Source organism: Meles meles, chromosome 12, assembly GCF_922984935.1.
Source record: "Meles meles chromosome 12, mMelMel3.1 paternal haplotype, whole genome shotgun sequence".
Lineage (NCBI taxonomy): Eukaryota > Metazoa > Chordata > Mammalia > Carnivora > Mustelidae > Meles > Meles meles.
The window spans coordinates 52,313,102-52,328,084 of record NC_060077.1 but is presented as its reverse complement, the minus strand read 5'-3'; the positions used below and the strand labels follow the sequence as shown (position 1 = coordinate 52,328,084).

Sequence of the window (14,983 nt, the reverse complement as noted above, 5' to 3'; positions counted from 1 at the left end):
CCTCAGGCCTTTGCCAAGGGACCAAGTGACAGTGGCCCTCACTCAAAAGTGTTTGTCATTTGGGTTAAGGTCGCCCCACGCGTCCTGCCTCTTTTCTGAGATCCTTGGCCTATAGTCTTTCCTGAGGCCCCCTGCCTGCTCTAGGCCCCAGCTCTGTAAACAACCGCTTTCCTGGAGAATAACCATAAGTTGTGGTCACACATCAAGATCAAAATACCCTGTGGTTTAGGAATTAAAGCCTCTTGATGTTAAAAGCTACCTGCCCAACTATAAAAACCAGCCACACTGCACAATCAAGGTTGCAAACCACCAAGTTGAAAAACATGCAGGGCCATAGTCAAACACCCTTTCACCCCTGCCCAGGGACCCAGTACCTCCATGAGTATTTTCTTCCCCAGAATTGGGTTCCTTTTTTATTATTTGCCAAGATCTCCAGATAATACACCAAACGCAAGTCTCTGAAGGGGCCCAATAAGTAGGACCTGAACCAAGTGAAATAGAAGCCAGCAGAGCCAGCAGTTGGAAAAGGAGGGTATCCTGCGGTTCGAATAAAGGCTGGGTTTGAGGGCGTGGCTTTTGTCTGTTGCTAATAGGGAGCCCCAGAATCTGACAAACATGTGCCCTCAGTTGTAGGCAGTTCTGGACACCCTCCCCCCAATCCCCAAATGCTGCAGGGGATCTGTGAACTCCCAGCATGGAAAATGAGATCATCACACTTGTTTTCTGCAGGCCTGTGGCTCCCCAGTGGGAGGAGTAGGGGACAGGCCTGGGCACCAGCTGCCCACATTGTTCTTTTGAATTCAGCCTTCAGATTAAGTTCAGTCCATCCTTCTCTCTAGGGCAGTCGTTCACAAACTTCCTGGTCTTAGAATCCTTTTACGCTCTTAAAAATTACTGAGCGCCCCAGTGAGCTTTTGCAATGTGGGTAATCTCTGTTGGTGTTTAACGTTTTAGAAATTAAACTGAGAAAAATATATATTTAATTCACTTAAAAATATTAAACCCATTATATATGTAACATAAATACCAGTTATTATGAAAAATAGCTGTATTTTCCAAAACAGAAGAGAGAAGTTAGTGGGAAGAGTAGCCTTCGCTTATATGTTTTTGTACATCTCCTTAGTGTCTGGCTTGTCTGCTTCTGCATTTGCTCTGTTTTGGTATCACACATCACCTGATCTCAGGAATACTCCACTTTACACTTGTGAGAGATTGAGAGTGAAAGACAAATAATGTTATTATATTAGAAGAAGAGTTTTTGCCTTTTGAGATCTCCTGGAAGGATGTTGGGGACCCCCTAGTGTTCCCCAGCCCACACTTTGAGAACTGCCATTCAGGGTAGGACTGACTGGTGGAGTGGAAAGAGATGGGAATGTTAAGAGGTAGCAGCATTCCTTCCACATGGAAAGAAACTTCTGGAAGGGAAGGAAGCATTCCCCCTCCACAGGTTACACAGTGGAACTGTCCAAAGGCCAGTCTTAAATCACTCACCATGGCCATGGGTGGAAAAAATGCCAGTCTTCAGCCCCCGAGTTGAGACCGGAACTGATGACATTAGCTCTGTAACCTCTGAGTTAGCATGCAGGGCTCGTGGGTTTGCTTCTTTATTGCTTAACCTATTAGAACACCACTGGGCAGGGTGCTGCTTGGGGAATGAGTTCAGGAATGACTTTGAACTCTGATGTTATTGACAGTGCCCTCGTCTCACTGCAGCACATTTCTGGAAGCTGTGCTGTGAATGTTATTTTCTCACAAGAATAATGGTATAATTGGGTTGGGTTTATCTTATCAAGGACTTAGAATTAGATAAATCATCACTATGGCCAACTATTCACATTAAATCAGAGTTATGGGGACTGTAAATATCTGTAACCATTTTTAAAAAGTGAAACCATTAAAAAAAAAAATTGAAACCATGCTCCAGGTTTTATGAAACGGGCCTAATTGTAGATGAAGACAAGGGAGGCAGGAGTAATGGAAGTGCACGGAGACTCTATTATGGACGATAATCATTTCCTTATCAATATCACCTACTGAAAATTCATATACTCTCTATAATATGTATTTGCTGATAATTTTCCATGTGTACTTTTAGAAGAGCTTGAGGGAGGTGGAGGGGTTTTGGTTTGGGTGGCTTAAAAAAAACAAGATGTTTATACACGTTTGCTTTGATGTCTCTTTCTCTCCTATTTTTCCCTAGTTTGCATAAACATTAGAATTACTTTAAAAGGATTTACCGTATCATTTCACAATCATATGTGAGAATCGTTTCAGCAAAAATTTACAATGGAAGCAAGTAGATTTGTCGCTTGGTCTTAATTCACATAGGACAAATTCCAGCCCGAGCCAGTTAGGTAATATGTGTCATCGTGTGTGGTTACTTCCTGATGTTTTTGTCCCCATTTCGCAGTGGGGAAGAGTGGTCCCCAAAGCCATTTAGTGCTGCTTTGAATGCCATCCCTAAATTGAGTAGCTAAATAACCTAGGGCAAATTCCTTTTAGTTTGCTTCCTTGACTGCAAAATGGCCCTATTACTGTACCTACCTCATAGGGCTGTTCCGAGGATTATTGGGATATAATGCGTGGAAAGCGTTGGAGTGTGGATCCTGGAACGTGGTAAGCACTCCATAAATATTAGTAATCAGTCATACTCAGTGTATTTAGTCAGATGAATTCCCCAGTTGGTTATAAACACCATCTAAGGCTAAGTAATATACTATTTGATGACATTTTGAACATTGTGTATAAGCCTCTTGTGATCGCTGGTGAGTGTAATGAGTTGACGGGGCAAAATCAGTGTAAGCCAGGACTAGTCATCTCTACGGAATTGCATTGGGTATTTGTGGAACTTTTCCCGGCAGTTTAATTGCAGAACGGCCTGAGCCACAACCTCTTGATAACGTTACTCTTTTCCAAGCCCAGTCCACGAGTCTCTGTAGGGTTGCGACCCATCACATGAAATCCATGATACTCCTTGGTCAACTCTTGGCTGTGTTTTGGGATTGCACTCCACAAAGCCTCGATGCCTCGGAAGCCTCTTCTCACGTGGCCGACGAGATGGGGGGTGACACAGGTCTCCCCGGACTTCACTTGTTCCATGTTCGTGCTTTCATGGGTTCAGCTCCTGAGAAGTTGACTCTCTAAACTACGTTTTGTACGTGGAACACAGATTTCTGTCCTTCAGGCTGTTGTGCACTGGTGCTGTCCCCCGGCTTTGAGTTCGGTCTCAGCAGAGTTGTCAGGCTTCCTGGCCAGCACTGATGCTGGTATTTGACTATTTGCCATTAAAAGAAATGAAAATTAGAAAAATAAAAATACTGATGCTAGAGATATTCAAGGACTCATCCTAATAATATAACGGAGGCGAAGGCGGAAATTACTAGGTGGGTCACAGGGCGCCGTGGGCGGCCTTGGTCAGCGATTCCTCGCGTCTAAGCTGGTTTGGATTCTATCATAAAGTCAAGAAAGAGTTAACCAAAATGCTGGGCTCTCCCTCCAGAATAGTACCTGGCAAAACAAAAATATCAAAGGGCAGGGTTAAACTTCTGCACATTTCAAGCATGTTTCCAGGGATATGAAATTCAAAGTGTCATCAATGGCATGGCTGACACAGAGAAAAATCTTTAAAGAGTGGCAGCAGCTCTCGAATAATCTTCTTAACGTAGCCTCCAACCTCATGGATGGAATCCTGTAAAATGTAGAGAATCTGGAAAACGTAATTGTCTGGTGATGAATTGGATTTAAAAATAAAAAATCAGTCATGCAGACTTGGTCCAGAACAGTCCATTATTTTAGTACCGTGTACCCCACTAACCACTTAAAAAAATATCTTCACTAGTTGTTTATTTTTGCGTATAGCATTTGGAGACCCTAACCACATAATAAAAGTATTACCATGGTTGTCCCCCTTCCTTTCCCAACACTGCCGACCCCCACCTCACAAATACACATTAGGGAAAGGATTCCACTTCTTTCCTTCCTTCCTCTCTGTCTCTCTCTTTCTTCCTCCCTCCTTCCTTCCCTCCCTCCCTTTCTCTCTCTCTTTCTTTCTTTCTTTCTTGATTTTACTTATTTATTTGCTAGAGAGAATGAGCACACTCAGGGAGAGTAGCAGGCAGAGGGAGAAGCAGGCTTCCCACTAAACAGGGAGCCCGACATGGGGCTCAATCCCAGGACCCTGGGGGTTAACCAACCAAGACACCCACGTGTCCCTCCACCTGTTTCCTTTTGCCCACTAATGAATTTTTGTCACTTGGTTGTGGTTGTTTTCTTCCCCCTCCCTCCCCGCCTTTTTTTCCCGGAATTCCTACTTTATAAGACGCTTTAAAAATATTTCTCAGGTACTCACGTAGCAAAGCGATAAAAGTCTCCACAACAAAAAAACCAACAGTATCATAATCATAGCTACCCCTGGTCTTGTGGTAAATCAGGTATTCTCTTTAAGGCCTTTATCTGCTTCACAGCAATCCCGTGAGACTGGCACTCCCATCAGTGGGCGTAGTAGTCCATGGTTGTATAGAAGAGGAACCCGAGGTGCAGGTGAACTTCTGCAGCTTCTGAAGCTCACACAGGTCACAAAGGGAGGGGAGACAGAGTTTAAACCTCAGTATGTTTGTTGCAGAGCCTTGAGTCTTAACCGCTATGCACATTACTGCCTTTATTTCCATACAGAGTAAGAGACACACATAAAGAAAAAGGAAGTTTCCAGCTTTGTTGACTGCATTAGATAATCTACTTCACAGAACTTGAATGATTACTAGATTCTGACCATAGAGTATCTGGAAGGGGAAAAAAAAAATGAAGAGATTGATGCTTTGGGGGAAAACGTCCAATTGATTAAATTCGATAAGCAAGAGAGCCTAGGTTTTAGTTAGACAGTCTTCAGAGCCAGAAAGAAAAGATAAAGATTCCATTAACTTTGGACTCCTTTCGGATGTGCAATTTTTAGCCAATAATCGTAGATAATCTTGATCAGGAAGAAGACGGAGAGGCCAGGAGCCTGAAAGTCTACTGTGGCTTCAGTAGAATATTTTAAAGCTTGAATTTAAGAGTGATTTGGAGGAAATTGGAAAGCGGAGCTAGTAACCGAGGAGGACTATAAAAAAGAATCACGATAACGGGGACCTGAAAGAGTGGACTCGGTGCTTCCAAGCTCACAGTATTGAGATTGCGGAGGAAATTCTAACGGGAACAAAAGTGACGTCATTGCGAGTTCAGGACTGGAACAGATAGACTAATCCTAACAGGCAAGCAGTCCTCCTCAACTCCTCTTACACTCTTGTCCTTTCTAGACAAGGAGGTCGATCTTCAGCCTGGGAAGAGTAGGGCAAATACTTGTAAGAGGAAATTGAATCTCAAGATAGGGGAACTGATTGTGTGAAGGCACGGGGCGGCTCTCAATGAGTTCCGCTCCTCTGGCCAGCATGAATTTCATCCTAGTGGGCCAAGCGGACTTTTGCTGCCCGCTTGTAATCCTGGAAGAATCGTGGAGACGGATCAGGGATGGGATCATGCCTGATTAAGAGCAAAGCCAAAAGCAAAATCAAGAAAGCGTAGTTTTCAGAGAAAAGAATAGAGAGCCCCATGCTGACCTGGGGCAAAATTCTGGAACTGGTGATGACAAAAGGATGGCTTGCAGATTCAATTTTCACATGCACACGGTAACTAGGAGACAGCATGGGATTGTTAAAACCAGGGAAAATAATTGTTTCTTTATTGCTGTTTGTTGCTAGGTTCTCGGACTTGAAGGCTAGGGCATGCAGGTGGGCTGTGCCTGGAGTCCGGAGAGGTTTCAGGAAAGAGATGGGGGCTGGCCGTGTGGCCACCCCGTGCTTTGGAGGCACTTGTTAAGTGTACCGGTTTATCTACCACATGTCTTGAAATTCTGTTTTAGTGATTCATGATTTAGTTCCAAGAATCTGGATTATAGACCAGGGTTCCAGATTCCTTGCTATACTGGAGCAAGTATGGGAACCGCTGAGCTGTAGGAGACATGCGGGGGTTGGCTTTATCTTGTCATCATTGTGTTAATACTATTACTGACAGCTGATGCATTGGAGAACCGCATGCCAGACACTATCCCAAGTGCTGTACACATATGATCTCATTTAATCCTCACCCCCACTGGGTGGGTGCCATCTCTCTTGTACATATCTACTGTACATATTGTACAGACGGGGAACTGTGACGTCTCTGAAATCTCACAGACAGTAACTGATGGGGTAGGATTCAAACTTGGAAGTCTGGCACTTTGAAAATCTGAGCTGTGCACCACTCAGCAGATAGCCCCTGTTTTTTTTTTTGTTTGTTTTTTGTTTTTGTTTCTTTTTTTTTTTGGTTAAGATTTTATTTATTTGTCAGAGAGACAGAGAGAGAGAGAGCACAAGCAGAGGGAGCAGCAGGCAGAGGGAGAAACAGAATCCCTGCTAAGCAGGGAGCCCGAGGCAGGACTCAACCCCAAGACCCTGGGATCGTGACCTGAGCTGAAGATGGATGCCTGACGAATTGAGCCCCCTAGACCCCCATCAGATAGCCCCTCTTAAAAGCCCACCTTAGGGGGCACCTGGGTGGCTCAGTGGGTAAAAGCCTCTGCCTTCGGCTCAGGTCATGATCTCAGGGTCCTGGGATCAGGCCCCGCATCGGGCTCTCTGCTCAGCAGAGAGCCTGCTTCCCTTCCTCTCTCTCTGGCTGCCTCTCTGCCTACCTGTGATCTCTGTCTGTGAAATAAATAAATAAAATCTTAAAAAAAAAAAAAAGCCCGCCCTAGGACTCCAGGTTGGAGGGAAGGGTGATATCTGGGCATGTGTCCCAACCTGTCTTTAGTATCTAAGTAGGATCTTTATGAAGACATTGGGGTGTCTCAAACCTTTTTTTTTAAAGATTTTATTTATTTATTTGACAGACAGAGACCACAAGTAGGCAGAGAGGCAGACAGAGAGAGAGAGAGGAGGAAGCAGGCTCCCCGCTGAGCAGAGAGCTGGATGCGGGGCTTAATCCCAGGACCCTGAGATCATGACCTGGGCCGAAGGCAGAGGCTTTAACCCACTGAGCCACCCAGGCACCTCGTCTCAAACCTTCTTGATGCAGAGAGCTGGAGGGGTGGGGAAATGACTAAATCTAGGTGGAATTATTATTTTATCACGATCAAATTTGGAAAGGTTACATTTAAATTGCTGCCTCTCGGGGCCCCAAATCAGTGGCAAAGATACTGGAAGCCATGACTTAATAGTTTTCTGGTAAAAAAGATCAGGGGTTGTTTGCGTTGTCTACCAGCTCAATATAAATCAACAAGCCTTTGTCTGTGCTGCACCTTTGGCCTGGAATGCCCTTTTCCTCTTCCTCCTCTTTCAAGACCTGGCAAATTTTTAATCATCTTTAAAGACAGAGCCTAAATGTCACTTTGGCTATGGAGTCTTCTTTGATTTCTACAGGCAGATTTATCATCCCATTCTTTCTGCTTCTTTAGCACTTTGTTACTGGTGTTATAATTTTGCGATTATCTTTCTTAGTTTGTGCCACCCAAGTTCACAGTCACTCAGCTGGAAATGTGGGGGAGAGCATGCTTCCCTTCCTCCCTCCCTTCCACTGCAAAGAATCCCTGCCCTCACTAAGCCTTTCAGTTTTAACTGTCTGCATACTGATACAATCTGCCCCGTCCTTCTTCCTGCAGCCCCTGTCTGATTCAAGTCTGTGTCCTGACTTGTACCCCAGCTGTCACTTGTCACCGTCATCCCCCCAATATCAGAGACTTCTATATCAAATGCAATCTGCCTGTGCTTAAAATCTGTGCCCAAGTCCCCATAGGCAACAGGATAACCTCAAGCCCCTAACCATTTATGGTCTAACCCTGTCTAACTCTCCATCCTCAACTTTTGACTTCCTGCCTTGCTTCTTGGCCTCCAGTGACACTGAACTCATTGTAATTCTCCAGGCAGTCTGCTCTTTCTTGCCGCCTTGTTCCAGCCCAACAGTGACGGCCTGGGATGGCTTCCCACTCCTGGGTTCTGTGTGGGAGGCCCCCGAACCCCTGCCCTGGGTTCTGTCGGTCTCTATTTCTGGTCGTCACTTTCTATTGCAATCACTTCTTTATTTTGTACTCACATTAAGCCTTGAACTTCTTGAAGACAGTGAGGGTGTCTGGTTGTGTTTCCATTGGCAAATGGATACTCAGTGCAAGTTTCGGGAAGGAATTGTGTTGTAATTATTTGTTCTACTTGGAAAGACTGTAGGGTTAGCATCTTGCCTCTTCCTCTTCCTGGATGTGAGATCTTGAGTATATATATATATATATATTTTTAAAGATTTTATTTATTTATTTGACAGAGAGAGAGATCACAAGTAGGCAGAGAGGCAGGCAGAGAGAGGGGGAAGCAGACTCCCTGCTGAGCAGAGAGCCCGATGCAGGGCTCGATCCCAGGACACTGAGATCATGACCTGAGCCGAAGGCAGAGGCTTAATCCACTGAGACACCCAGGCACCCCGAGATCTTGAGTATTTTACCACTCTGAGTGAGCACCAGTTTGCTCATTTGTAAAATGAGGATAATTTCACACAGCCCCCCACAAGGGACTCTTATGAGAATCAGGTGAGATAGCAATGTTTATAAATATTTTTTTTTTAATTTTTTTTTTTTTTTTTAATTTGACAGAGAGAAATCACAACTAGGCAGAGAGGCAGGTAGAGAGAGAGGAGAAAGCAGGCTCCCTGCGGAGCAGAGAGCCCGATGTGGGGCTCGATCCCAGGTCCCTGGGATCATGACCTGAGCCGAAGGCAGAGGCTTTAACCCACTGAGCCACCCAGGCGCCCCGCAGTGTTTATAAATCTTAACACGCCATTCCAGGGATCACGGACTACAGCCCTGATGCCCATTTTTGTATGGCCAAGAATATTTTTTTCATATTTTTAAATGCTTATAGAAGGTCAAGAGAAAATATTTTTGCCACTCAAAAATTAAATGAAATTCATGATCTCAGGGTCCTGGGATCGAGTCCCACATCGGGCTCTCTGCTCAGCAGAGAGCCTGCTTCCCTTCCTCTCTCTCTGCCTGCCTCTCTGTGATTTCTCTCTGTCAAATAAATAAAATCTTTAAAAAAAAAAATTAAATGAAATTCAAATTTCAGTGCCTATAAAGTTTTATTTGAATGAGCAGAGCCGAGTTCATTCCTTTCCCATTGTCTATTAGGGCTTTGGCATTGCAGCCACTAAGTTTGGTCATTTCAGCAGAGTTACTGTGGCTTGTTGAACCTCAAATATTTACTATCTGGCCCCTTAGAGAAAAATGTTTGCTGACCCCTGCCTTGTTCAAATATTAGGAAAATGCATATGATTCACAGCTGCCTCCTTGTACCACAGAGTACTTTTTGAGGGGAAAGTTTCTCTCTTTGAACTTTTGGAGCCTCATCCTGGGTCGGGCAGAGTGATCCGTCGAAGTTGGGGCAAGCCACGGGGGCACGGCTTTGGTTATATGGAAACGAGGATGTCCCAATAACAGTATGAAGGACAGTTTGAAAAGTCAGTGAACTCCACACTACGGGGGGAGGGAGGTTAAAGGGTTGATGGACACCCAGTTTTCATGAGTTGCTGAAGCACAGGGTGTTTCACTCTTGACCCTATTGACGCTTTGGGCTGAGTCATTCTCTGTCCTGTGCTGTGTGTGTTGAAGAGCAGTGACCCTGGCCTTCAGCCACCAAAGGCCAGTGGCACCCCCTTTCCCAGCAGCCGCAACCAAAAATGTGTCCATACGTTTAGTAATTTTTGGAGCCTGTTTTTAAGAAAACACATTGTAGAATAACAGCATGTTATTCTATGAATCCATTTAGGAGAAGAATTTAGAACAGTTTTAGCTGTTTAAAATGAGTCTGAAGGGGCGCCTGGGTGGCTGAGTGGGTTAAGCGTCTTCCTTCCGCTCAGCTCAGTGAGGAGTCTGCTTCTCCCTCTCTCCCTCCCTCTGATCCTCCCCCTGCTTATGCGCGCGCGCGCTCTCTCTCTCAAATAAATAAAATCTTTAAAAAAATGAGTATGAAAATATTGTAAAATAATATATGACCTCCATGAGTATTTAATATTGGTAGCCAGGATTTGCTAGAGATGTGCCTTGCAAACATGATTGCAGAAATTCTCACAGCCGCTTCACGCAGGTAGGCCCCTTTTCCTCAATGAGGAAGCTGAGCAGAGAGATTGAGCAAAGGGTAACCTGTTGCGGAGAGAAATTACCTTCTCCGAAACAAGCTGGAGATGAAACTCAGGAGTGAACATACAGTGACTTCATTCGGCCTTGAAATTCCACTCTTGTGGGTTTGGATGAGGAGCTTGTTCCTGGGGCTTCTCCCACCTTAGAGCGATTCACAGGAAAACTAGACAGTAGCCGTGTGGAGCTCAAGAAAAGGTTCTGGTTTTCCTCTAGTATTTAGACTTTATGGATCTCTGGGTGCTTATCCAACAGCGTGCTGCCCTAACCCGAATGGCCATGTTGGAATGTGACCCCGGTTTACTGCGTGCTGACCATTGTTTGCGTCTGCCCTGCTGTCCCTCCAGAGCTGTGTTCCCACTTGCCCTCGGCTGGAACCCTGCCATGGCCTCCCTCTGCAGAAGCCTGGACTGGAGTGGGGAGTAGGCCGACTTCTGACCGATCAGTGGGACGCAGAGTTACAACACATCGGTCCATTTTGTCCGGTGCACTGGGGCATTCCCTTCAGTTGTCTTGGTTAGCTCAAAGTAAAAGCTTTTACTTATTATTGAGTGCCTACTCTTTGCCGGGCCCAGTGCATCTTCCTAGATATTTCCAGCTGGCAAAAATCGAAATAGCATCCAGTGTCCCAAATTTGATGGGTGTTGGAAGCTCTCCTCCTTCTCACTTAGTCCCTAATATTTTCTTTCTTACTAGGAAATAATAGAGCATACAGCATGAATAGGGAATAGTATAATTTGCACCCATGTTCCTGTGCATATCTTCACATTTTACTGAAAGAAGTGAGTTATTAGGAATAAAATCAAAGCCGCCTGCCTGTACCACCCAACCTGAGGCCTTTCGTATCTTGCTCCCCCCCCGGGGGGGTGGGGCTATGTCCTCAGTTCTGTGTTTATCACTACCTTGGACATTTTGATATTCTTGCTTTGTAAGTGTCAGTAACTTCACATCTTTTGTATTAAACTTATATACAAATGGAATCCTAAATCATGCTTTAATTTTTTTGGGGGGGAGTTTGTTTGTTTTGCAATATTCATGTTATAGAGTGCTTTGTCTGTGGTCTGAGTTTGAAGTGTTGCATAAATAGATTTCTGAACTTACCTAAGAAGAATAGTCTTCCTTGGGTTGATTTAGAATAAATTTCTCTTGCAGTCTTGCATGGAAGTTAAAGAAACTGACTATTTGGAGATGTGACCCTATGGATGAATGTAGCTATAGTCATTCCATGCTAATTCTGTAGGGTGTTCTTTTTTTTTTTTTTTTTTTTTGTGGTGATGTGAATATTTTGGTGGCTGTTGAGGTAGTCTTCAGGCCCTGCTGTTACAGTCGTGCCGTGGTGGATGTGAGACCATGCCCTCACTGTTGACTGGAGCACCCACAGGAGAGTTTCCACAGGAATATACCTAGTACGTGGGCTGGGTATATTCCACATTCATCTTTACAAGAATTTTCCAAACTGCACTCCGGATGTGCCCGTACCAGCTTCCACGAACACCTATGCGAGCGGGTTGGTTACTCCGGATCCTTGACCAGATACAGGCCTCTCTTGCCCATAACAGACTTAAAACTGTTTGCTAATTTGGAGGGTCTGAACTATTCTCTCACTGTTGCTTGTAATACTTTTTTTTTTTTTTGAGATTAAAGACTGTATAATATTTAACAAAGTTCAAATTGACTTTTTCTTTATTTTCCCTGATCAGAAAAGAACGGTTTAAATATTAGATTAGCGTGGATTTTTATGACTTTAGTATTTGCACAACTTCTCATGCAGAATCCAGGTAGGCCTTTAATTATGAAGTTGTGAGGTTTGCCCTGACACCTGCTTTCAGGTTTCTTTCTTTCTGGGACTTTGCTTCTTCCTTCCTCCCAGTATCTGATTCTCCTCCCCAGTGCAGACCACGCCTCATGTTGTCCCTACAGCTACTGCGTTCCCTCTGGCAGCCCAGGTCCACTCCTCCTCCTCCTGTGTATGGATCCCCATCATGGTTAATGTAAACGCTGCACGAGTTCTGTTGGGCTCTATGATGATGTCAGGAGGGCCAGAAGACCTAGGGAAGCTGACTTGGGGTGGATAAGGGCGTAACACTTGGTATGACTAAGTTACAACCGCACTGGGCAGTTAGTTGTGTATGTGATAATAGAGACAAGAATGGCAAGAGATGGGGCGCCTGGGTGGCTCAGTGGGTTAAAGCCTCTGCTTTCGGCTCAGGTCATGATCTCAAGGTCCTGGAATCGAGCCCCGCGTTGGGTTCTCTGCTCGGCGGGGAGCCTGCTTCCTCCTCTCTCTCTCTCTGCCTGCTTCTCTGCCTACTTGTGATCTCCGCCTGTCAAATAAATAAATAAAATCTTTAAAAAAATGGCAAGAAAGGGGCGCCTGGGTGGCTCAGTGGTTTAAGCCGCTGCCTTCGGCTCAGGTCATGATCTCAGGGTCCTGGGATCGAGTCCCGCATCAGGCTCTCTGCTCGGCAGGGAGCCTGCTTCCCTCTCACTCTCTCTGCCTGCCTCTCTGCCTACTTGTGATCTCTCTCTGTCATAAATAAATAAAATCTTTAAAAAAAAATGGCAAGAAAGACTTCCTAAGGGAACATAATGGTATTCCTCTTTATTTATATTTTTAATGTGCCCCTGCCCTCCAAATTAGAGACATACAGACTTTTGATTGATTGGTTTTACTTGGTACAAAATACTCTATACCATGCAGTAAGTATATCGCAGTTTTGTCTTTTAATGAACCAGTTATATCGAAACAAACTTTATAGCTGGAGACTGGATGAGAATGTAAAAATCTATATTCTTAATGTATACGTTTTTCTTGAAAAGTTAAGTTGGTGATGGTGATATGTGGATCCTGAAAACTAGTTGGCTGTTCCCTCCCCCAGATCCACTTTACCATTCTTCAGGAACGATGCCCATTTTAATGGAAATGCGTGGTCTTTAGAAGAAACTAGAACGTGTATTATTTGGATTTTACTGGACAAGACAAGTGGGATTTGTTTCTTCTACTCCAGTTATCAAAAAGATTAACCCTTTGCCCTCTACATTCTAATTGTAACCATTCGGAAACAAAGGGGTTGTTTGTACAAGATAGCTGAAAAATTGAGGCTTTATGCCAAGTGGAATGTTTCTCAGTTGAAGGAGGTAGCAATCATTGCACACATTTTTTTCTTGTGTTGCAGGCGTCTGTAGAGGCTTCTGGTGAAATCGCATTATGCAAGACTGGATTTCCTGAAGATGTTTACAGTGCAGTCTTATCACAGGATGTGCATGAAGGACAGCCTCTTCTCAATGGTACTATCTCAAAAGATGTATTTGTCCATACAGTGTCTATGCTCTTGAAACAAATTAGCCGTTAAAAAGTCTCAAAATCATCTCTACTGTATAACAAGTAGGAATTTTTCACAATCGCTATAATGAGACTGTAGGGACTTTATTTTAGGATTACAGAAGAGCTTATGAATCTCTTATGTACATAATTGGAAGGCTCCTAATCTCTTGAAAACGTCAGATTTCTTCCATTTTTCATTTATAGTAGAAACCATTATGTAATTAATTTTTAACATTTTTCTGCGCACATTTTACTTATTTTGAAGGGTATGTGCCAAACATCTGATTCTCATGGTTTTAGAAATTATTTATGGCAAAAATCCACTTAGCATTTTGAATTAAAGAAATAAAGAAATTACTATAATATTATCTTTGATAAAACCCATCAAAGTTCTTTAACATTTTGCTAAATTATCATAAAGTCCTTAGCAGATTAAATCTTGAGGCAGGAGCATGAGATCCGTATTTTTGTTATGACGCTGCTCGTAGAAATTATAAGATCGCTAATTCAACTGTTAACATATGTGAATTTCCAATATAGACATATCTATTGACATGTGGATCAAGTTCATTGTGGTAAAATCTAGGTAAAATCTGAAATAAAACTTGGAGTATCCTAAGCAAAATTGAAAGCCCCTTCCTTTGTCTCTAATAAAGAGATATATGTATTTGCCTTTAGGCAAATAAAATTTTGGTTAGTAGTATTTTCATGGGCTTATTTATCATTACATAAAATGTCATTGAAATGTGAAAGCAAGAAGAATTGATTAGTGAGTTGTATTTAAATTGTTATTCCCCACAAATCGTGCATATCTCTAACGCCTTTTAGAGAGCTCCTTTTAGAAAATCCGTGCAGCCTCAACTAATTAATTTACACAGGGCTCTACCACACAGCCTTAATGTGTCCCTGAAATACTGACAAACCTTAGCGGTATAATACTTAAGAACACCATAGACAGAGGACTTTGAAATGTAAATGGCATCTTAGCTATGAAGGTTCTTTAGTGCAAGATTATCATTTTATTTTCATTTCTATTCTAATTGTGATTTGCTTACACCTATGTATTCTTTCTGAAGTTGATTTTTTTTTAAAGACACCTTTCTATCCTTGCCTTATTACATGGTATTTTAATGAGTAAATGTTAAATTAGTCTCTCTCCACACTGAATTGCTCATCTAGTGGGTGATGGTTGACATGATAAAGGTTTAATTCAAATCAAATCGCAAGTGTAGATTTTGAGTCTTGGAGTTCTTCTGCACATTTGTCATTTTCTTTAAATCTGTGAATTATTATATGATGTCCTAGGACCTATGTGACCAGTAAATATTATTTGAATTCTGAAAAAAATGCATCAATGATGCTTTTCTAGAATAACTCAGAGAAAAAAAATGTCAGTGGAATTGTTGCATTTTTGCCATTTATTTCTGAGATTCATTTTTAAATGGATAAATCTTTCTCCCAGTCTCTTTTCC

At 43.1% G+C, this 14,983-nt stretch overlaps 1 protein-coding gene across 1 annotated transcript in view; it reads left to right on the top strand.

Moving 5' to 3' along the window:
• Positions 1–14,983, top strand: part of CDH2 (cadherin 2) — a 215,763-nt gene that overhangs the window by 16,574 nt on the left and 184,206 nt on the right. Inside the window, exon 2 of the mRNA XM_046025814.1 lies at positions 13,363–13,474. Coding sequence (XP_045881770.1) covers positions 13,363–13,474 — 112 coding nt within the window. The remainder of the gene's footprint in view (positions 1–13,362; positions 13,475–14,983) is intronic.